Genomic DNA, 24979 nt, shown 5'->3' with positions numbered 1-24979 from the left:
CTGCAATCAAAAAATGTTTCCACAATGTGGGGCCTCTTCTTCACACTGACGCTCCATGTTGTAAAAATGCACCTTTTTTGTGGCAGATTTTGCTGCAGTTTTTTGAGCCAAAGCCAAGCATGGAAACAGGGATTGGGGAATATCTAGGAAGCTTTTATACGTCTACCTTCTGTATAATCCATTCCTGGCTTTGGCTCAAAAAAACAGCAGCAAAATCTGCAACCAAAAAAAGCTGTGTTTCAACAACGTGGGGCCTTACAAAGGGATGCTTATTTAAAATGATTGATAGACTCCCTTTAAACCGTTTTAAGTCTGCCCCTGTTCAGATGTATACAGTTATCACCTAACCAGATGTATATAGTTGTCACCAGGGTACGGAGTGTTTTTCTATACATGCTGGATGTCAGCACTCATTATATGCTTTGCCAGAAAACGCATCATAAGCCATTGCAGAATCGCTAAATAAAACCACGTATAATGCAATGAGATGGGCATGGCACGGTTTCTTTCAGTCCCACCCCCTTAGTCATGTGACTCTCTGCTCCGCCTTTCAATGCGCAGTTCAGTGGTTACGTCAAGGTGGGTGTTTTCAGTCTCGCGAGAAGTGTGTTTAAGCTTCGTCCAATGCGCAACTTCGGTCGTGTTCACGTGTCTTTCCGAGGCGGGGCGGAAGTGGTAGTCGTAGTGCATTGTGGGGAGTGTGGTTCCGGTGTGTAGAAGCAGCCCGGGCTGGAGCGGACTACAACTCCCGTCATCCCTTTACCGAGCAAACTCTGCGGATACTGAGCTCCCCCCAGAAAACCCCGCAGACCCGCCCGGTGACCAGACAACATGAGAGATAAACAGAAGCGCCGCAGGGAACGCACGTGGGCCGAGGCCGCCAAGATGGTACCGAGAGGGGCGGGGGCGGGAACCGTGATCTGGGGGAGATGAGGATGTGAGGAGGGTATTATATAGAAAGATGGAAAGGTTATGGGGGTTGTTATTGTGAAGAAGGGCTGGCGGGACGGGGGAGGGGGAGATGAGGGGGAGGGGCATGGGGGGTATTGAAGCTGCTGAGGTAGAAATAAGAGTTTAATGTGAGTGGACGATGAGGGGAACCTAAGAGTTATAGGGGAAAGTAAGGAGGGTATGAAGGGACACTTGGGGTTATGAGGATGGTTATTGTGGGTGGAGGGGGGTGGGGAGACTTGAAATGGTTTCTAGTGTGAAAGGGAAAGATGAGTGGGTTCACTTGGGAACATGGTAAGGATTACAGGACAGACAAGGGGCAGATGTGAAGAGGCTTATTATGGGGAGGGGCTGCAGGTTTTTGTGGGGGAGGGTTAATCAGTGAATGTATTAGATATGGTGGCTCACATTGTGTTATCAGTAAGACATCCATGTGTACAATGTATACAATACAATGTATCCTCCTTGTCCACCTCGCCAGGTCACACTGCACACAGAGTCAGAACATCTGTGAATTTTAGGGGAACTTTTTAGGATTGTCCAAGAATATCATAAATGGTGATGCTATAAGAATCCAAACCCTACTCGCTGGTCAGATCCATCACTTCTGTTACTCTGGTTCTGTCCGTTTACCTGTAAATCTATACATGCTATACACGTGTTATCTGCAGCCTATAGCTGGCCTTGGTGCTTGCGAGCTGTTATGTTCTGGCATTGCATATGTAGCCATTGCTTGGTTACCGCAATCCTTTAGGTGTACAGCATGTCAGTATTACAACAAGAGCCCGCAGGGATTTGTGCTGCTTGGTGTGTAATGGTATGTGTGATATTTTATAACTGGTTGAAATTGCAGTCGGGATTGGGATATTTGTATGTATTGCAGTTTTTCCTTATCTGACTGAATTTCTCTTTGGAAATAGTGCAGATAAAACTGCAGCCTTAGTGTCATGTGAAAGGTGAGAATGTCCCCTTTCATACGACACCAGATATGCCCATGATACATCTGATTGGAATGACCCTTCCCTTATATTCTCTGGGTTACCCATACAAGCAGTGAAAAGCAGGGTACTGTTCTCAATAGAGAAGCATGTGAAAAATATAGGATTTCAGAATATAAATTTAAAATCAGAAAATAAAATTGTTTGTAATTTTGGTTACACTCTATTTCCGGACTGACCGTTGGCTATATACATCTGGGTGATACACTCTTAAACCAGCAAAAAATATGTGCGTGTGTTATATATACCCTTGCAAACTTATTCTAGGTTCATAATAGCATTCGGGTTTCCATACTTTGGGTCCACTCGGATGGGGGCAGATTCTAGAACAGATTCCGTTCTGAAACTGCCTCCTGTTACTTTGGCAGCAGTGTATGGGGGTGGGGGGGATTAGTGCCCACTTCAATTTTTGCCATGGATTCCGAGACCCAGGAGTCCCTGCCAATTTAGCCCATTCATCTAAGCCTAATCGGCAGAGCAAAGCCGAATTTTCTGCCACATGTACCTAGTCTAAGGGTGCATTCACATGGAGCAAAATGGTGTGGAATTCTCCGTGTGGAAAATTCCTCACTATTTTTCTTTGTGTGAATGGACCCTAAAGATGACCCTTGTCAGATAGCAAAACACCAGAGCAAGTGCTACACAGTCACTTGGGGGGGAGGGGTTGGGGGCAGGGAATTTATCGAAGGGGTTCTCTGTTTATATATGTGTCCACACTTCCTCCCTGTTACTGTTAGGCTTAATTCACACGTAAATAACGTGTGGCTTATTTAGACACTGGAAAAAACGCTTCCAGGCGATATTCCCATCCTTTAAGAGAACGGGGGGGGGGTGTTTGCAAAAAAAAAAAAAAAAAAAACGCTTCCCATTCAGGCGGAAAACGCCTGAAGAAAGGTCATGTCGCTTCTATTTCTCTGCTAGCAGAAAAAAAAAAAACTAGCAGTCTCCATAGACTAATATTGTATGGAGGAGGATTATGACGTGGATTCCGCTGTCAAAATCCTCTTCCATGTCCCCTTGTGAACTAGCCCTTACTGCTCACCCCCTCCTCTCTATTGCGTTACACCCCCTTTCCCTGTCTCCCTAGCTAAGCTATTCTGCCCTCTGTTGGACTTCATAAAATGTACTAACTTGCTTTCAATGTCATATGATACTGGAGATTTTCTTCTTTCATTTTACACTTAGGATATTTATGTGCAGCTTTATAACATAAACAGCATAAATATCCTAATCTCGACTGTGAGAACCAGTGGATATAATATAGATAGCACTGCAACCTTGGTGTTATATGAAAGCAAGGGAAAAGATGCAGGATTTCACAGAAAGCATCTAAAACTTAATAACATATATTATATTTGTTAATGACACAAGTACTGCCTGAAAGTCAGAAGTTGGCTGAAAGTTTAGTTACACTTTAATTCATGCACTGATGTGAGCTGTGTCAGTATTGAAATTGTCCTGCATTTTAATAATTCTACTGTACCATGTGTCAGGTTTGAGATCTATACCAGCCAGGGACCAACATAGATTTCACCTATACATTGTGTTTCTGGCATAAGTTGTACTAAATATGGTCCGCCAAGGTCCCTGGCCCACCCAAAAACTGGTGTGTTCGCTTATCCCAGTGGCTCCACCCAGCAAAATTAATAAAGTTCTTGAGTTGGGTTGGTTCACATATGCTTTTGTATTCCGTCTGGGGAGAGTCTGCATGGAGACCCCCCTCCCCCTGAACGGAATTCAAACGCAGTTGAAAGTGCTGTGCACACAGACCCCATAGACTATAATGGGGTTTGTGCAGGCAGTGCGTGGCAAGCACACGGACCCCATTATAGTCTATGGGGTCCGTGTGCTTTTACAGCACAGCGCTTGCAATTGTGTTGGTATTCCATTCAGGGAAGGGGGGGGGGGGGCCTCTACATGCGGACTCTCCCCGGACGGAATACAAAAGCATATATGAACAGGGCATAATACAGGAGGCAATGTAGGACTAGTATAGGATAAGTAAGTCACCTAATATTTGGAGCTGTAGTAAAAGCCATAAAGCCCTAAATATGATATTGGGGTCAACTGTTGGGACACCACTGGTTTTGACTAGTGTGCATTTATAGCTGTGTTGGTAAAGAACAAAGAATGAAATTACTAATACAGTGATATGAAAACTGATTCCTGCATCAGCTGCACTTTAGCACTGCGATTGTGTGTATATAGAATGTCATCAGCCTGTGGTCACTGTTATGTAAGGTTGCTAATGTCTATCACATCATAGGCTGGCTACCTTACAAATCATACAGACTAAGCGTCTGACTAGATTGTAAATAGATTGCAACTTCTTCACACTCCATTTGACAGTGCAGTGAAGCTAAAGTCACTAATCTTAGCTGTGTGTTATTGGAGAAGAGATGCAGTGTAAATCATAGGGGAGTTGGCAGGACTGCAACTGGAGTCTTTCATTAGACAGAAGCCGGATATTGAAGCTTAGTTTTTTACACTAAACTGGTCTTCTTGACTGGCTTAGTGATTCTGATCTCTGATTCTCGGCTGTCTACAGTTACTCATCTTGATGAAGCGTGGGGGGTCCTGTATTCTCTCTCCATTTCCAGTAATGTGTGGGTGATGCTATAAAAAGACATTTTGTGATATGAGCCACAGTGCAGACAGTTAATATTTTTTTTCCCTCAGTAGCTACACAACAAGCTTCCTGACTGTCGCTTGGGGCATTTGATGTGTGCAGTGTTCCCTAGTTGTTCAACTTTGATATAATGTTATACAGATTCCTTTTCAGGCTCGTTTTTCCTTACAGTGTTCCTTAAAAAAAATAAATAAATTCTGGATCGATAGTGTGTGTGTGTGTGTGTGTGTGTGTGTGTGTGTGTGTGGGGGGGGGGGGGGGGTGTTTCACAAATATATTTCTGATTCTGAGGAGGCAAAGTATGAGATCCACTAGGCCAGTGCTCCCAAGCCTTTCAAACTAGTGGCACCCCTGGAAAAAAATTTTTTTTCGAAGAGCTCCTACCAAATATATTTTACGAAAAGGCAAAAAGCACAGTTTTGATGTGGTGTTTGAATACAGCCAAAACGTGTAACATTTTTTTATTTCTAATATTAGAAAGCCACATCAGAACTGCACCATAAAAACTGTACTATCGTATGCTTCCCACCCAGCACATCACCATGCTCTCTTACTGATGCCCATGCAGTATAAGGGTTAGTTCACACGTACATAACGTGGGGCTTATTTTGGCACTGGAAAAAAAGCTTCCTAATTAGGAAGCTTTTTTTGGACCTTTTTTTTGTTGTTGTTGTAAAAACGGCTTTAAAAAAAGCCAGGCTGTCTTCCCCTCCTGTAAATTGAATGGGCTGAAAAAACTGCGTCGCGTTTTTTTTTTGAAAAAAAAGCGTCACTTATTTTTGCAAAAAACCGCGCGGAAAGAACCACGCAGTTTTTGCTTTCCATTCACTTATATTGCTTTCTTCAGGCAGAAAACGGAAAGGTCATGTCGCTTCTTTTTCTCTGCTAGTAGAAAAAAAAAAAAGCTAGCGGTCTACATAGACTAACATTGTATGGAGGAGGATTATGACATGGATTCCGCTGTCAAAATCCTCCTTCATGTCCCCGTGTGAACTAGCCCTAAGGCTTTCTGGTGGCCCCTGCCCATCCTTGTTTCCATGCAGCTCTCTCCTGCTCTCTCTTCCTTTTTTCTTTAACTTGATGCAGTAGGTCTGAACTGCAGCCATCACTAGTAGATGCCTGAATGGTGGAGTAGGAAGCAGAAAGCTGCTTGTTCACCCATTGTGTTCAACTATATCAACATCCTCAGGATGCCGATATTGTTGAATCATGAGAGGCAGCCATCTTCCCACTAGAGTGTTGCGGCGACTCTTGTGGATTTCCATAGTACCCCAGTTGTGAATGGCTGAAGCATATCCAGTCTGCCTTGGTGCCCTCTGTCTTAGTTAAAAAGTGAATCAATAATGCAGTGCAGAAAAGGGCTATGTGCCATATCTCTGCCTGCCTGCACCAGAAGACTGGTGTAGATGATTTAATAAATTCTGCTCATTATGTTTTGGAGTGTCCATAAAATCTCTTATGTGGATTAGAATGCTAATTGATATTCCTTCTCTTGCAGGTCTTAGAGAATTACTCTGATGCCCCGATGACCCCTAAGCAAATCCTGAATGTGATTGAGGCTGAGGGCCTAAAGGAGACAAAGTAAGTTACATGGCACAAGAACGCGAGGCTGTAGACTCTGATGCCTTTCTACAGCAAAATAGCATTGATTCTTGCATGACTACATGTGATGCTTGAACTTGATAGACTTGTCTGTTTCTAGCTTTACTATGGAAATATTGTGGTGTAGAGTGGGTACAATGTCTTTTGGGGTCTTACATAGTTTTAATAAGGTACCGTACTTTAGTTGCTTTCTGCTGTGTCTTGTGTTTATTAATCTTTAGATGATCAACTATAACTTCAGTAACTGTCACTTTTTTTTCCCCCCTGTTTTATTATCTCTCGTCTGTGTCCATGGAATCTACAGAAGGTAAGACTGTGGCATAGAAGGGGGGACAGTAATGTAGGAATTGTGTATTCAATATAGTTCTTATTGTATAATTTCTGCACATATTACTACTTAAGAGTGTTCCCATGTACATAACAATTTTTAAGTTTGTAGATAATTAAAAGTTAAATGTTTTTGCAAATATAAGTAATATTTTGAAGAGTTTTAAAGATTTTCTCTAAATATCTTGTGGTCTTGATCGGTTGCCAGAGGATACGATCATGAATGCAGGACCTTTTTAAGATCATAAAATCAGCAATGATTTCGTTATCGTGGCCGGGATATCTTCTGATACTTGAAGTGTCCCTGCCTGATAAAACAGCTACAATAAGAAAATCATGGCTGGGGTTTTGTCAAGTCCCAGACCATAGAAAGTTTCTGCATTGGTGGTCGTATCCATTGGCAACCGATCAACTCAACAGATGACGTCACCACTAAGAAAGTTACAGAAAATCTTTAAAACAATGCAGAATTAGTAACTACTTATATTTGTAAAAATGTGTAACTTTTAATTAGCTACAAATATAGATATGATTATATTCATGGGAATACCCCTTTAATTACTACGCATAATATTACTTATTGCTGAGGGTTTGTCGCAGTTATTTCTAGTCTGGACATTCCTCTGACCTAAACAGCCTGTGCATTAGACTGATAAACTTGCCAGTACTGATACATTATAACAAACTGTCGGGACAGGAGAGTGAATTGTACTGAGATTTTGCAGAGGCTGGATTACAAGTATTAGATCTGTACGAGTTTTCATACACTTGGTGTTTTAAGTCTCTAACAGCAATCAGGAATCTTAGAAATGGCAACAGATTGGAAGTTAAAGTAAAATTGAAAATTTCTATTTAAAGTAAAATAATAAACTTCTCATGTTAGAATGATTAGAGTCTGCTATCACCAAAATCACTTCTAAATCACTTGTATTCTCTTATGAGCTGTTAGTGGCATACTGAACGTACCTTTATATGAAAGTGCATTTTTGCTGCGGAGTACATGCGCACATACAATGGCTTGCAGAAGTATTCATAGCCCTTCAACTTATTCACATTTAACAATCAATGTTTATTAAAGGGTTTGCAAATACAATATAAAAAGGGAAAAGAAAAAAAACAACCCAGAAACATAAACAAACAGAATGCATGGAGGCCTCGCCGATATGCAGAAGGACAGGGGAGAACCTGCTTAGCGTTTCAAGGCACAATACATTAGCAAGAGTGTGAGGGCTTGGGTATATGGAACCATAAAGCTAGCAACTTCAGATAGGTATTAGACAGACAAGAGAAACACCCAAAGGGAACAGAAACCAGGAAGATGCATGTGGGGGAGGCGAAGGGAAAGGGAACGCATCGGGGGAGGGTAAAGCGACCAACAACCTTCTTGGAGGAAAGAGAATAGGAGAGTACTTCCAGTTCAGGAGAAGAAAGAGGGAAAACTCAGACAATTCCTGAAACGCCACCCAAGGCTGCCAGAAAGTGTTGAATTTGGAGGGATTGGGGAAACCCTCTGCAACTTTTTCACACTTTGTCATCTTACAACCACAAACTTATAGGACCTTTCATGTCCTCACGCATATGCAGTTTTATGTACCGCTAGAAAGTAGACAGTACGCTTTCCCGTTATGTGCCCCTAGGCTGGAGATATCAGTGCCGTTAATTGTGGCACCGATCTATTCCCATTATAAGAAGGGCGTTCCTTGACAGTCTAGCTCTTCTGACCAGTGCACTCCTTGCTCAATCTGTCAGTTTAGGTGGACAGTCATTTCTTCGTAGGTTTGCAGTTGTAGCATACTTTTTCTATTTTTGGATAATGGATTCAAAAGTGCTCCTTGGGATGCTCAAAGTTTGGGATATGCTTTTATAACCTAACCCTGCTTTAAATGCTCCACAACTTTCTCTCTGACCTGTCTGGTAGTTCCTTGGTCTTCATGATGCTGTTTGTTCACTAGTGTGCTCTAACAAACCACTGAGGCCTTCACAGAACAGATGTGTTTATACTGAGACTAAATTACACAGTTTGGACTCTATTAACTCAGATTGTGGGGATAACGTCTATCCTTAGGGAGAGACCACCTTCTCAGGTGTGTGGAGACTTATAGCCATAGTTGCTCCACTGCAAAGGAACATGGGAAGAATATGCAAATCTGTCTCCCAAGATGTAAACACGGTGCCGTCCGTAGCTGAGAAACTGATTTGGTTATAACCTCGCATCATGCAGCAAAGGCTTCTGGGAAGTCGGGCATGTTGTTCAGGGTTGCTTGCTATAGAGGGCAGCATAACAGAGGCACTGTCTCCCTGTTTACATTTTGGGAGATAGATTTGCATATTCTTCCCATGTTCTATTAACTCATTCAGTGACTTCTAAAGGCAATTGTGTGTGCTGGATTTTATTTAGGGGTATCAGAGTACAGGGGGCTGAATTCTTTTGCACGTCACTCTTAATTTTTATTTGTTTAAAATTTTGAAAACCATTTATCGTTTTTGTTCCACTTCACAATTGTCTGCTACTTTGTTGTTCTATCACTTTAACTCTCAATAAAATACATTTTAAGTTTGTGGTTGTATGGTGATAAAATGTGCAAAAAATTCAAGGGGTGTGTATACTTTTGCAAGCCACATGGCAGTCTACAGGACATCTGTGGTTGCAGCATATTGACACTTATCAAATCATTGAAATACAACAAAACTAGCACCAACGTAATGAATAAAATATGATTTATTAATACATGGCTTAAAATATATAAATATCGATGATATAAGAACACATAAAAATATAAGCACTCCTCTCATATAGAAATGTGTAGGTAACGTAGGTATATATACCATAAATAGCACAGTGCACATCCACATATAGGATATGTATGAATGATAACTTGCATATAAAAAGCAAATCATTGGTACATATCCTCTCTATAATCTATCTATCTATCTATAAAATTGTCATCTCTGCTCATTTCTATATGAGGGGAGTGCTTGTTATTCCATGTGGTCTTTCTACTCGTTTATTGTCTATTTATGTATTAATTTATGTATTAATAAATCATATATTTTATTCATTATTTTGGTGCTCATTTTTTGTTGTAAATCATTTGAAGCCATCCCAGCACATTGGTGATTGTATTACTTTCTCATTTTTTTGTAACTTCTCAAATCTTTGCTTTATTAAGCTTGGGGGCGACCACATTTGCAAACGGGTGCTTTGTCATGGGTGCCCCACATAGGTGATTTGCATATGAATTAAGAGGTGATTTTTCTCTGCAGAAAGACTGCACTTTCACACAAAAAGTTGTCCACTGTATTCCTGGCATTCCTTATAACTGGTTTAGAAGTGATCTTTTATTTAGGTGGTAGACTCCCTTTATACTTTAAGTAAAACTAAAAAAAACCCCACATTTCTAATGTCTGATTTTTCTTCATTTGCAGCGGATCTTCCCCTTTGGCTTGTCTAAACGCCATGTTACATTCCAACTCCAGGACACGTGAAGCCATGTTCTACAAACTCCCTGGCCGCATCAGTCTTTTCACTATGAAGGTTAGTTAGCTCACTAAGGATGTGAGTGTATTTAACAGTCACATGGCCTGATCCAGCCAGGTTATTAGATATTCTGGGTTACTAGGCAATTATGGAATAGTTTCTGGCCTGTTAAAGTTTCCATTTCTGTACTGATGACCACACTATGCTGCAGAAGCTCAGTCCCTTTCAAATGTACGGGGCTAAGCGCAAATACCAAGCTGAGTCCTTAGGCAATGTATGCCATTCTGCTTAGCATTCATTCAAGAGGCCACAGCACTTCCATAAGCTCTCTGACCTGTTCAATCAGCTGATCTGTGAAAACCCCATCAGTTACATAGTCCTGGAATACCCCTTCAATTGTTTATTATTCAGTTCTGCACTAAAAATCCATTTCCAATACATCTGTTGGACTTACCGAGCAATGTAGTGGCCTGCAACCACACTGATTTTATGCTGCATGTGGTTTCTTGGCATCTTTTTCTTTTTTAGATCCAAAATTCTTATTAATTTCATTTGATATCTTTTCAATGACTGCCCATATACTATTCAGATATACTTTTTAAAATTCTGCCACCAAACACCACTAGGAGGCGCTCAGGACCTTAAAGTGTAGCTGTGTTTATGAGTCCATTAGATGTGTAAATATACGTGCAGTGAGATTCCTCTGCCACCCGGTGGTTCTTAGAAAGAATTACATGAGACTCATTCTATTTAAATTGATTATGGGCATTTGGAGCTCTTTGTCTCTATGAAGATTGTGATCTGAGTTTAGTCATGGTTAAATAAGGTAAGAAAGCTACTTGTAAGCATAAGTGTAGTGTGATATAGAAAGATCTGTTTCCGCAGATAAGTTTCGGTAGAGTTGTTGATGGAGCAGCTTAGCATATAAGTAACAGGTTTTCTCCCCTCGTCATACATCGAGCTGCTCGTGCTGTAATTCTCTCATTGTATCTGTGGTTTGTGCAGCCTTTTACGTATGTCTTCTCTCTGGTAGAAGAATGCAGTGCAATGGTCTCGTGTGGTATCGCTGCCTGATGATGGAGACACAGAAGACACCGCAGATGAGGAGGGAAGCCAGTGGACGGAGGCTGGCTCAATGCCTGCAGGTGAGGCCAATGATAGCAGTTGATAGAGAGCACCATGGTGCGTTCGTCCTTTTCACAGCATGGATCTCCCAAGTGGCACTGGGTTTTGCCCATGTATGAGAAGAAAATTGATATCACTTCTCCATAATATATTCATTTTGTGCATATTCAAGTTCAGAGGTACTCAACTGCTTTCTAGTAAAGGTCCATTCATTGATTGTCCAAGATGAACATGTGCAGTATTTACCAAATTTTTCCAACTATAAGACACCTCTGACTAGAAGACACACCCCAGATATAATAAAATTAGGAAAAATATTTCATGCTTTATCCTTCCCTGATAGACAAATAGAGTAGAGGAGTCATTGTCACTAACTGGTATGCTAGGGAAGATAGAAGATTATCTAACAGTTAAGTCACACATACACAAATAGCCCCACTAGTGGCCTCCACATGGTATAATGTCATATATGTGCCTCTACATTGTATGATGAGTCACTAATAGGGCTGTATACTGTGTGGAGCACTAAGCTTCCTACACAGTGTAATGCCGCAATATTGGATTCCATGTATTATTATGAGCTGTAGGTGCAAACCCCCGCCAACAGTAATGCTGTGGAATGTCCTACACAGGTTGATATCACTTTTAGTTCTCCCACAAAGAATTGACACAGCATGGATGATTACTGTTCCCTGCTATTGCTGTTGTAACATTTGAGGGCTTAGAAGACAGTGGACAGGAGGCAAGTGCTTTTCCTGACTGGTGTCATAATGGCTGTCCCAGTTGTAGGCATTGGTTATGCCTTTAGTATACACACTGTAGTCTAAGGAAATGCAGTTTTTTTTCTGGTTTCTATAGCAAAGTCTAGGGTCTTGTGTCTGTGCAAATGTATAAACAAATGTTTACTTAAAATTGATATTTAAATACACTTTATATGTCTAGCCTCTTAAAGGGATCCTGTCGCATACAAAATACAGTGCAATCTGAAGGCTTTTTTTGTTTTTATACACTGCAAGCTTCTCTTAGAATTGAAAACTAATCAATTGACGTTTCTATTTTTTATGATTGAACTGCTTTATTTTTCTCTGCAGCAGAAACATCTGGCACTGCGTCCTGCTCACGAGAGTCAAACGTCAGGGAAACCAGATCCTTAGTTCAGGTCAGTTATATTGTTCTAGTAACTAATTGTACATTGTCACAAAATGCTGTTGTCTAGGAATTTTCAGGCAAGGTTGCACTTTTCAGCTCCTGAAAGTGCTATATGAAGCTCTGAATTTCCTTAAAGGGAACCAGTCACCAGGGTGAAGCATAATAACTATCAACACAGATCAGGCTTACGTGAATGTAACTACTTTTCCCCATGAAAATTCTTGCCTCTGTTGCAGAGATATATTCACTTATTTTGGACTATGCAATTGAGCAATCTGGATCTCTGTGGGCAAACAGCTATACTCCACGTTTGCCTTCCTCCCCACTCCCTTTAAGTGACATGGTCAGGGAGCTTAGCACTGTCACTTAAAGAAGGAAAGGGGGGAAGGGCATATTATAGCAGTTTTGAGCATTACAGTTTGGAGCAATGGAGTTGCCCTCTGCTCCAGATTGCTCATTTGTATATTCTGAAATAAATTAATATCTCTGCGATGAAGACACAATTTTTTTAATTTAATTGAGCCCGACTTGTCTAGCTTTACCATGGTGACGCTCCCTTTAAATGGTTGAGTGCATTACTTACATGATCTTTGTATTGTAGATGAATAAGCAAAAGAGAAGAAGTGGTGTGCTGTTGCCTCGAGTTGTCCTTACACCTCTCAAAGTGAATGGGGCTCATCTACCATCTACTTCAGGTAAGAATTTGTTGCTAATGACATACACGCAATAGGTCGTGTGTTAGTCGGTAGGTATTGAACCCCCTATTGGCGGATTGTGGGCAGAAAGAATCTGACAATGTTAGGTTTGATTCACGTTATTTTGTGACTTTTTTGTTTGGTCTGTATGCTGGGAGGTCTGATGATGTACACAATAAATATGTCTATAAGGCTACATTGGTAACTCTCACAGTTATCTTCTTGACATATGCATTAGTGCTGGGGCATGTCAGGCTAAGGTAGCAAGAATTGACTTGGTAGATTCTTAACACTTTTTTTATTTTTGACTCAATGCTTTTTCCTTTTCTTTTTCTTTCTTCCTCTCCTCCTCAATTCACAAAGTCATATGAGGGCTTAATGTATGTTGTACAAATTTTTACTTTGTAATGATCCCTTTTAATCTTTACATGTACTGGGAAGTTAGAAAAAAAAATCAGAATCGAATGTAATTATAAAAAAAAAAAAAACATGAAAATTGAGTAAAACCCAGGATAATGGTAGAGCGCTATGATCAAGGAAAAAGCCAAATGTATGCAAAAATAAAATAAAGCGTGTCTTTACTGATTCCAATTGACAGTAAAAAAAAAAAAAAATTCATGTCAATTGGATACAATAAAGACACATTTTATTTTACATGCATTTGGCTTATTGCTTGACAGTAGTGCTCTACAATCATCCCGCATTTTACTCAATTTTCATGTCACTGGTCACCACCTAGTTAGGCTGGTGTCCGGGTAAGAGCTGCAACTGATGAACCTAAGCCCCCTCTGGGGTCTTCACGGGTGCAGGTGATTTTCCTATTGTGGACATTGTAGAAATACTGCATTTCTGTGACGTTCTTACGGGCTTTGGTTTTACTGCATACAGTATATGGGGCACACGGGTTAATATGAGGGACATGATGGGGTTAACTGTTCTTAATGTGAGGCACATGGAGTTACTGAAACTACCGTATTTTTTGGACTATAAGACGCACCTAGGTTTTAAAGGAGGAAAATATTTTGAAGCAAAAAAATGGTAAAATATTTAATATATGGAAGTTGTAGTTTTGCAACAGCTGCAAGGCCACACTGACAGGTGACCCTGCAGCTGTACGGAGATCCATAGAGTGTTTTTTTTTTTTGCGGGGCCAGATGTACTTTTTACTTATACCATTTTGGGGAGTGTCTATTGCTTAGATCACCTTTTATTTAAATCAGAGGCAAAACGGTGGAAAAAAAACACGGTTTGAAAAATATCAGTAGACCGGACACAGGGATTCCTAATGTGTATGTGTTTCACAGTAACTTTCTACTCTTATATGCATTCTAGGGAAAGGAGGTGATTTAGAAGTTTTATTTTTTTTAAAGCCTTTTTTTTCCTCTCTATATTATTGCCGCTTCCCCCTAGGTGGCTTGAACCTGCAATCATTTGATTGTAAGTCTCATAGGCGGTTGTATTGCCGTCTATGGGAGATTCTCTACATTACTATTACGGCTGGTCATAGACCAACCGCAATAATAATATAGGAGTGACAGGCCAGGCCTTCAGTTGGCTCCCGGCTGTCACAGAACAGGTCGGCTCCTGCGACCTCGCCGCGCAGGAGCCGCCCTGCAACTTTAAAGGTATGGGGGCGGTAGGGACCGGCCTGGGGTGTATTCTACACTTTGGGGTGGAAGGAGGGGTTAAGTTTTAATGCCCACAATTAGAATGCATTCTAATTGCGGGCATTAGCTTTGGGCCTCCGCGTATAGCGGAGACCCGGCTCTGCAGCAGAGCGGCCGCCATTATTCTTACAGACCCGGCAATAGAACGGCGGATGCCGGGAAGGGGGTTTTAGACCCCGGCACCTGTGCCAGCGTCAAAAACCCCCTTCCCGGCATCCGCTGTTCTATTGCCGGGTCTGTAAGTCCACATTCGGACTATAAGACGCACCCTCATTTTCCCCCAGATTTGTGGGGAAAAAAGTGCGTCTTATAGTCCGAAAAATACGGTAAATTAATAACCCCAAATGCCTGACATTAATAGGCAGAGTAACTAAAGGAAGGTCCCTGTGTGTGTCACGTTACTGTAGCTTCCTCTCCTCCATACAACAGACATCTTCCATAAGACACAATGAATCCTGGCCACTCATCTGCAGGGTAGATGCTAAATCCTAGTGTGCTAAAGGACCTCTGATGACGTCATGACCATGTGATCGGACTCTAGTGTGGGTGAAGCCACTAGGATTTAGACTCAACCTCATCTGCAGATGTTACATACCAGTGGCTACAGGACGTTTGATGACATCACAGTCACGTGACCTCATGACAAGCCAATCACAGAGCAGTAGCTCTCCCTTCCAGGTCCTCCCAGTTTTCTGTGCTCCGTGGACCCTGACTCGTGTATAAGCCGAGGAGAGCTTTTTCAGCATGAAAAATGTGCTGAAAAAGTCGGCTTATACTTGAGTATGTACGGTGTGTGTGTATATATATATATATATATATATATATATATATATATATATATATATATATATATATATATATATATATATATATATATATATGTGAAAACAGACTTTCATGCTGGAGCTGAGTAGATGTAGCCTGCATAGGGGGACAATGCTAAATAATGTAAATGCTTAGTCATGACTAAGTCACTGGCTACAGTGTGTTAGTCCTCCTGCACAGATGCATGGCCACAGGGGTTTATAAAGCACCTACACTCTTCAGAATAGATGTGACTTGATACTAGACTATCCCAGAGGCTGCGGTAGATGTCCAGTACATGATCTTGTCATGCTAGATTCTGTCACACTATTGAGATGGCTATGACAGCCTGTATCCAACCTGTAAAACCCTAGCCAGCCACTAGCTTAAACATGTAAACCTAGTCTACCTTCTGCACACAAGCTCATAGGAGTTTACAGCAGTATTCCTGAACTCAGAAGAGCTTTATATCTAAAATGTGGAACACTTCTTACATTTGAATGTCAGTGTGAGCCTTGCATTTATTCACCAGGTTTGAACTCTGTGGCATTGCTTAGGAAAAGGTTGTCCCAATTGACATTGTAAGATATGGGTGATGTATGTCACTGGCATGGCTAAGGAAATTAGCAACAGTAACCATAAGAATAATAAGTCTTTTATAATAATGAGGGCTCTGCTCATAGAGACTTGACAATTGGCAAAAGTGTCTGTTCCACACTTCCGGTTTAGTTGCATGGAGACAGAGGAAGGTTTGACCTTCAGTTGAGACCTGGATCAGAGATTCTGACAAAGATATTACTGACCTTCACAATACAGTGTAATTGCTGGAGTACTATGTTTATTTAAAAAAATAAATAAATACAAAATTGACCATACCATTGTGGCTCCAGGTTTGTCCATTCGTCGTGTTGAAAGTGAATCCTCCAGTAACGTGAGTTTGAGAAGCAGCCTGTCTTTTCACAGAAGACCAACTTTAAGTGGCAACTCCAGCCATCATCTTAGAAGCATAAAGAATATCTCTGCTCCAGGTTGGTCCGCTGCTGTCTTCCAATTTGTGTTAGCTGTGGTATGAAAAGTTCAGCAGTTTTTAAAAAAATAAATAAATAAATTTGTTCTTCACCAGTTTCCAGATTTTTGCTTATGTTAATGTTACTCGAAAGCTAAAATCCAATAAATGCCTAATATTACTCGCGGCTGAGGGCTTGTTGTACCTTGTGTAAACCACCTTCTGTGAGGTAAACATATGAACAGTTGCCTTAGAGGGGTTATCCATTTTCTCACATTGACCGAGGCATCAAAAGGACACGCCATCAATTTGAATTTTAATTGCAACTGACATGTAAAAAGCAAGGTTACGTGCACCTTGCCATATTGGTCTCAGAGCATCATCGGGAGACAGGGATTGTTTGCTATGACCAGCCGCAATAGTAATGTATAGAATCTCCCATAAAAGAAAAGCTTTAAAAAAGTATATAATAAAAAAAAAAAGTAAATAAAAGTTCTAAATCCCTCCTTTCCTTGAATACATATATAAGTAGAAAATTACTGTGAAACACATACGCATTAGGTATCCCTGTGTCTGACAGTGTCCGGTCTACTGAATATAGGGTATCTACAGTGCTCCTGTTCTGTCGGGAAGGGGTTAATAGGAGCACTGCAGATACCCTATATTCAGTCAGGCTGAGTTCCAAGTAGGGGGGAAAAAAACCCAGTCCTCAAGCTCAGGGAAGGGGCAGACAGACAACCAAAACACCCCCTCCCCTTCCCCAGCACCCAGCAACTACTGCACCCAAAAATTCCGGCCATTTTCATTTTTGAAATTTTCCAGTAGCTGCTGCATTTCCCCCCCTAGGCTTATACTCGAGTCAATAAGTTTTCCCAGTCTTCTGGGGTAAAATTAGGGGTCTTGGCTTATACTTATACTTATAGGGGTCTTGGCTTATACTCGAGTATATACGAGATATATTTATCATTCCCACCTTAAGTTGCGCTCAAACTCTGGAAGTTTAGAGCGGAAGGATTGTCTACACTGGATGCATGGGTCATCAGCTGTAAGGCTGGGTTCACACGGGGATTTTTGGACTGGATTTTGACTCTGGGGCTGCATCAGAATTCGTCCAGAAAACCGCTAATCACGACTGGATACCGATGCAGTGCATACAGTGCATCGGCATCCAGTTGCGGCATTCCGCTCCGGATTAGGCTCAAATGAATGGGCCTAGTTAGGAGGGAGAGTGTTGCGCTGTGGAATCGGCATGAAGAAAGGGCATGTCTTTTTTTTTTTTTTTCAGCGGGAAAAGGAACCCATTGAACTCAATGGGAGGTGGTTTTTTGAGCCGGATTTTGACATGGATTCCGCGTCAAAATCCTGACCAACAATCCCCGTGTGAACCCAGCTTCAGAAGTATTTGGTCTATAAATATTTTTTATTTTTCTATTCACAGATAAGAAGCACATATCTTGAAAATAGGAAAATTTTTAAAATGTGAATATTGCAAAACCATTAAAACTTGGTAGTTTCTTTTCACAGGACAAGTGAAGAAAAAGGAGGAGGAGATTGATTTTGAGACTCCAGGCTCCATTCTGGTGAACACTAATCTTCGCGCCCTGATAAATGTGCGGACATTTAATGCTTTCCCAGCACATCTCCAACAGCAACTTCTACTACTTCTCCCAGATGTTGACAGACAGGTATGTCTCACGGCAGATCATAAGACAGGAGCAGTAATGGGGTGAAAGTAAATGCATTTGTTGGCAATCTAATAAACAGCTCTACAACATTGTAATATTCTCTTAGTTTTCAAGATCTCTTCTTCCTTTCCATAACTGGAAAAATTCTTGTTCACATCCAGCAGCTGAAAACCTGTTCTGATCAAATACATGCTGCAAACACTCAACTAGTACAAGTATATGTCTGCAAGTTTTGAGCTTTTGGATATAGTCAAGAATTATCCATTCAGTGACAGTTTGCAGAACTCTACATCTGAAAACCAAAGATAAATCATTGTAGAATGAAAGATTCTAGTGGGCAGCCTTTTAACCACATTACCCTCCGTTTTTTAGGTTAGCCCAGATGGACAGTTGCGGATGAGCGGAAGTGCTCTCAATAATGAGTTTTTTGCTCATGCATGCCAGAGATGGCGAGAGAGACTTTCAGAAGGTAGGAAACTGCAATAACAGATCTGACTTTCCTTTGCAAGGCTCTAAATGGAAACAGTCTGTCAGCAGTAAATTCTAGTCCTAATCCTGTTCTAGGCCACTTAGGCTGTCGTTTCCACTTCTACAAGTTAATTAGGTTTACAACCATTTTGGTGCTGACTGACATCCTTTTAAATAACTGTTGCATCTTCTGCAGGTGAATTCACTCCTGAGGCTCAGCTGCGGATGAGGCAGGAGATGGGAAAGGAGAAGAAAGTGGAGGACTGGAAAGAGAAGTTCTTTGAAGACTTCTATGGGCAAAAGTAAGGAGCTTGCTATTTAATTCTGCTGACATGGTATAGTTTGGACTGTACTGCTATCCCTTGTAGACCAGATTCTCGTTCATATCTTCCTCGCATCGAGGTAGTCATTCTTCTGGGCCATTGCAGGACCAGAAGAACAATAAAACCATCTGTCTTTTGACAGAGGACTTTTTGGGCCAGTTCACACAGAGTTTACGGGCGCACATTCTGGCACGTATACACGTGTCAGAATGTGAGCGCCCAAAACAGATCCCATTCATTTCAATGGGTCCTTACAGTGTATTATTGTGTTATTATGTGCAATTATGTGTAATTTTGTGGCCACAAAATTGCACGCGTTATACGCCCGTAACGACCCATTGAAATGAATGGGATCTGTTTTGAGCGCTCACATTCTGACACGTGTATACGTGCTAGAATGCGCGCCTCTAAACTCCGTGTGAACTGGCTCTTTCTCCTTAAGAAACCAGGACTTTTTCATCCAGGATCTCTTCCGGGCTCTGCGCCAGAGGCTCCACATGTAGACTCCTCCACAGATGTCAGTGTAGTATAATTTTAGTAGGTTATGGCAGTGATATTGCACCCTTGTTGCAACTAATTAGTTATAGCAAGAATTGTGACTGCTCCTGTGAAATAAGGTTGTCACAGCTTCACCCCCTGTCTGTGCTACTGAATAAAATATATTGTCACAGCCTCACCCACTATTAAATTGATGTGGTGCCTTGTTATATTTCCTAGGCTTGGATATTCTGAGGAGCTGGGATCTGATATGGAAGAGAAGTCTTATGAGACAACTTGCCCACCGCAAGAGAGACCAAGAACAAGTCCAGAACATACTCAGAAACGAGAGCCGGTTCCTGAGGTTCACATCAGAACTCGGAGGAGTCTCTATAGAAACACTGAGAAGGTCAAACATAACCTCCCAGCAGCTGCGGAAGTCAAAGTCAGCACCTCACCTTCCCTGCCAAGAGAGAAAGAGTCTGATGCTTTATCTGTGAAGAGCAGGTTGTCCCCAGGAGATGAGCTGAGCCTCCCATCCACCTCTGAGAGAGTGCCTGAGCTTCACCCTGACACCATCTCTGAGCAGAAAAGGAAGACCACAGAACCAGAGACCTCCAGCCCCTCCCTCGAGAAGAAGCCACGGATGGAACAGCGTCAGTCCTTTCGTAACACAATTCAAAGTGTTCACTCCGAAAAGCCACAGCCCACCAAAGAAGAACCAAAAGTCCCACCAATCCGGGTATGAGACACATTGTTCTTTTATTTTCTAGGATATTATTGTGTATGTGCAGCTTGTATAACAAAAGCATCTTGTTGTATATAGTGATCTGGACCATGCTGTTTAATATTGGCGTCTTCTGCCATAGTTGTATATTTACAGCTAAAGTTATACATCTTATTGTATATAGCGATATTGACAGTGATTGCATAAGCTGTAGATATACAATTCTATACTAGATGCTTGTGACGTTTGTCTCTTGGTATTGCCTAGTATCAGCTGTTATATACTTATACTACCATTTTCAGTTTTACAGTATATTTATACTAGTTTTTAATGAAAAGGCAATGTAGTAATTATAAATTTCTCTCGCGGTCTCCCTTTTCCTCAGATACAGCTTTCTCGGATCAAACCTCCCTGGGTGGTTAAAGGTTTGCCAGCTTACCAGATCTGCCCCCGGATCATCCCAAACTCTGATTCCTCTGGGGGCTGGCCTTCTCCCTGCTCGCCTACTGACAGTCAGACCAGTGACTATCACTCCCAAACCTCCAGTGGCGAAGGTCGAAGAGGCGACGGTGGTCACCACTACCACCGCCCTAGCAAAAGAAGAAGCCGGTCCAGAGGCTCCAGCAGAAGAAATGGAAAGAGAAGACATAGAGAGAAATCAACAAATAGCTGCAGAACACAATTACTGCCGGACGTTACTGTGACACCTGAGAAACCAGAAGTCCTGCGGGTGAAAATCAGTTGGGTGTCGAGTGCTATGGCTGACGCCAGCAATGATCAGAACATGACAGACTCTCTTACCAAAGAACTACACCTTGATAAGGTGTGTACCCCAGAAGACAGCTCCCAGGGGGGCGATACTGAAGTTCCTATGGCAGATGTAGAGGAGGAGAATATGTGTGTAGGCCAGTGCAGTGATGAGAGGATGATGGTATCCTCCATAGATGGTACCATGGGTCAAGCTTTTGAGGCTACAACATGTGTTTTGGGTGATGTCTCCAACACATTTCAAAACCGGATCAAGCAGGTCACGTCATGTTTGAGTGAAAAGGATTCTTCTGAACAGAAACCAGATGCAGAGGATAGCTCTGAACATTCTGGACTCCCAACATCTTCTCTAGTGCAGCCGCACTCCTTGGAAATGGCGAAAACCTTACCCACAGGACAGTTGCCAGTGCATGTCAATGACCCATCAACGTCCAACACCATTGTGGAATCTGCTGGTGACCCATGTAGTAACCTTTGTCATCATGGCCAAGGAACATATAACGTTGTCAACAACTCACAGGAGCCAAATGAGTCTGACTCAACTCATGGTGCTATACAGTCAGGGACTTTACAGGAGACAATGGTGACCCAACAGTTGCCTGCTGCTGAGGATGGTAATGAGCTAATGCCCATAGCTGACTCCACAAATGGCTTTAAAGGAAATCTGGAGGCCTCTTTACAGTTCAGTGCCATCCCTTGCACAACAAACACATTTTGTCAGGAGGATGAGTTTCCGGAGTCTCTAGCCAGTGTTGGCAGTTTTTCAACTGGTACTAGTGATGGACAGGTAAGGTTGTCTTCGCTGTCTGGTTTGTCACCTGCAAATCTGGAGAAAGGAAAGCGTGGCAGCCCTGGTGCCACCACTGAGCCATCATTTAAACCTGGTCCCTTTAAGGAGACACCCCAGGGTTGCCAGGACAGCTATGGAGATCATAAACAGTGGCTCAATAACGCTGCCGGATTGGTTGGTAAAGACCCCTTATTATTGGATATGCCCTTCATCCAGTTTCCCAAGGAGGATGGAGTTAGTGTCCAGTTGCCTGTAGATCTGGCAATGTCTCCTCCTCACAAAGTGAAGGACGCCTTCCTGGAGATGCTGTCACAGGATGTCGCTTCTTACCATTACTCTGCAGGGGTTCGTCTTTCGGCATTGCCTGGGGATTATGCAGTTACAGGCAGTGCCTCATTGTCTGTGGAAGTTTTTTCTGAACACAGCGAAGGTGGGGAAGAGCAAGTGTCACTGAGATGTTCGTGCAGCTTCAAAGCCATGACCATGTGTGAGGGGTGCGGGGCCTTCTGTCACATCGACTGCATAGGACCTGCCAAACTGTGTGTTTCGTGCCTTGTCATAAGATAATAAACTGATGGCTCTGAGGTCTGTCGTATAGTATAGCAAGATTATCACCAAAGAGCGTCTCTTCTCACAAAGTGGTGGAACTACAATTCTCAGTATGTCCTGCTGGTTTGCAGCCATGCTGAAGGTTAGAGTTTCACCCCTGCCCTGGGAAGAAGAGCAGGTTGGTGACCCCTGATTTTTAGTGTTGTATTTTTCCTAATATCCAGAACTCCAAGATGTTAATATTGTATTATGCTTCTTTTTGTTAGAAATTGAAAAACCTGCTGATAATTCCTCAGCTCTTATTGTGATTTAGATCCTATTAAGGGGGTAGTAATGGCCATGAGGGGGCGCTGTGAGGTCACCTGTCTGTCTGTTGTTTTCTACCCATTTTGGTGGTAGTGCTGTCAACACCCAGTCCCCACAAAGTCCAGTTTAAAGTAATTTTCTGTAAATAACTCACTGCATACTGTTTTTTTTCTTTCTATATATGTTGTATCAATTTTTTTTTCTTCAAGATCTCTGGTTAGGGTGGGTTCACACCTGTGCCCGTGCCCACTTTAGGCAGTCTTGCTGGTTTCCATCTTCTGCCTGAGAAACTGCCAGGGAACAGAAACCTGGCAGTCAGTTTTCATACCAATTCACCTGAATAGATTTGCAAAGTGAGGGTGCATTCAGACTACGTAACGCCGGGCGTGTATGAGAGCCGTACACGCCGGCATTACGGCAGACTGCCGAACACTTCCCATTCACTTCAATGGGAGCGCTCGTAACAGCGGCGTTTACGAGCGCTCCCATTGAAGTGAATGGGAAGTGTTCGGCAGTCTGCCGTAATGCCGGCGTGTACGGCTCTCATACACGCCCGGCGTTACGTAGTCTGAATGCACCCTGACAGCCTGTGAGCGTTTTGTGTCTGTCCGTGGCGAAACCACGTTTTTTTTAACCGGGCACAAAGTCAGACGTGCAGAACTTTGTGTCCGGTTAAAAAAGAAAAAAAAGGTTTCGCCACGGACAGACACAAAACGTTCACGAGCGATCACTTTGCAAAACCAATCAAGTGAATGGGTTTGGAAGACTGACCGCCAGGTTTCTGTTCCCTGTCCAGTTTCTTGGGGCAGAAGATGGAAACCCAGCACAATTGCCTAAAGCAGACACGGGTTGCTGGTGTGAACCCGCCCTTAATGTCTAAAAGTGGGAGCGTCCTACTTGATATCTGGGTGAATAGGAGAAACCTGTATGGTTGTAATACTACTTACAGCTGGTGGAACAAGTCTTCTGGATACAAGCTGGACAGCTTGGATTTCAGACTAAAGCCAGGTCCAAACCTGTGTCTGAGTTAATGTTCTTCGGATCTGCTTGGGGACCTAAGAATGGAACTCCAATCCACTTTAAAAGCGGTTACCTGTGACAACCCGCAGACTCCATAGACTGTAATGCTGTCCACTAGGTTTCTGCCTCAAAAATGCGTAGAGAAAGTCCTGCTTGCTTGCAGGACTTTTCTCCACCCTTTCGGTTTAAAAATGCGGAAACTTAGTCAAGCGCAGATGTGAACTACGCGTCAGACATGCCTGCACTGATACAGTTGTCTACAGTGGATACTATAATAAGCCTTCAGATTTGAGGCTTTTTTTGGGGGCAACTTGGTGATCTAGAACGTTGTTTACACTGAGTATGAACACCTGACAGCAAGTATAGATCTTAGTTGTTGAAGAATTGAAATGTGAAGTATATTTAAGAATGGCAGAAGCTTTCACCATACGTAGATATGAGTCTTCTGAGAATGAAATATTAATGACCTATTTCCACAGATCGCATGTTCGGAGTAGCTGCTTTTTCACAGGCCATTTAGTCCTAACGAGTCCCAATGTTTAGGTGCAATAGATGGTGCTTGGTATTACGTGAAGAGCCTACAAGGGTTACCCTAACCGCTGTTTCTTCAGTTATCTGATTGGCCGATGCCAAACCCCACAGCTCTATTTCAGATGGGAAAACCTCTTTAAGCTTTAATGTGAGGGGCAATAGTAAGATGTAACATTCTGTAACCTGAGCGCTTACGGATAAACAGCAGAGGTTTTAGTGAATGTTACACCGCCCACAGTGCAGTATAGCAGAGCATATGGACTTTAAACACATCTAATCAAAATTGTAGTAAATTATTATAGGAAGTTGAAACTATAATAATTCTGGATGAGATTGTTTAAAATGTTCCAAGCTTTGACTTGTATAGTGAGTAGCAGGTGTACTGCCCCTTTAAACCGTGACTAGTGGTTGCAATGACTGGGTGTTTACAGTATTGGTGCCCATTGTGTTTTGACCATTTGTACATTACTGCCCCTTCTAGCCTCGCACGTTCATTCAGGGGAGGTGAGCGTACGGGGGGTGGGGCTTTACCTGCCTTGTCTATGGGATGGGCTGCATGGCAGGGCTATGGTCAGTGTTCAGGGGGTGGGGTGGGGTGGGTGGGTTAACTGGGTCGTCCATCTTTTGTAATGCATGGACAGTATCTCTGGAAGCAGGAAGCGTTATTTGACACAAGAAAAGGTTGTATATACAGGCGAAGATTCAGCTTCTGCATTCCAGTGTTTTATCCCTGTACTTATTATGGTGTACACATTTCTGGCCTATAATATAAATGTATATTCTGTATAGGCTGCGTGTGGTTTATTTTCTGCGCTTCTCCATGAGTAATACTTTTGTGAATTGGGACCCAATGTGGCTGTTCCATGTCTCTAATTGACCTGACTGCAAAAGTGACTGCTCTTGT

General features: G+C 42.2%; 3 protein-coding genes across 5 annotated transcripts in view; all 3 read left to right on the top strand.

Annotated features, from left to right (window-relative positions):
* TM9SF4 (transmembrane 9 superfamily member 4) overlaps window positions 1-24979 on the top strand; it is a 318186-nt gene that overhangs the window by 148500 nt on the left and 144707 nt on the right. The window lies entirely within an intron of this gene.
* The window catches only part of POFUT1 (protein O-fucosyltransferase 1), a 142906-nt gene that overhangs the window by 93521 nt on the left and 24406 nt on the right, over window positions 1-24979 (top strand). The gene's annotated exons all lie outside the window — the stretch shown is intronic.
* On the top strand, window positions 676-22879 carry ASXL1 (ASXL transcriptional regulator 1). Of its 3 annotated transcripts, XM_075276836.1 has the most exons (12): window positions 676-888; window positions 6077-6159; window positions 9934-10042; window positions 11019-11130; window positions 12202-12269; window positions 12861-12954; window positions 16316-16453; window positions 17956-18116; window positions 18489-18585; window positions 18781-18886; window positions 19625-20126; window positions 20497-22879. In XM_075276836.1, exons 1-12 carry the CDS (start codon window positions 832-834, stop codon window positions 22234-22236), a joined length of 3267 nt encoding a protein of 1088 aa, XP_075132937.1. In that variant the 5' UTR covers window positions 676-831; the 3' UTR covers window positions 22237-22879. The 3 variants fall into 3 exon arrangements, with proteins under 3 accessions (XP_075132937.1, XP_075132935.1, XP_075132936.1); XM_075276834.1 differs by lacking the exons at window positions 676-888; window positions 6077-6159 and having other exon boundaries at window positions 9938-10042; window positions 12205-12269; XM_075276835.1 differs by lacking the exons at window positions 676-888; window positions 6077-6159 and having other exon boundaries at window positions 9938-10042; window positions 20503-22879.

This window comes from Leptodactylus fuscus, chromosome 6 (assembly GCF_031893055.1).
Source record: "Leptodactylus fuscus isolate aLepFus1 chromosome 6, aLepFus1.hap2, whole genome shotgun sequence".
NCBI lineage: Eukaryota > Metazoa > Chordata > Amphibia > Anura > Leptodactylidae > Leptodactylus > Leptodactylus fuscus.
Note: the sequence above shows the minus strand (reverse complement) of the source record. Positions and strands in the feature narration are given on the sequence as shown.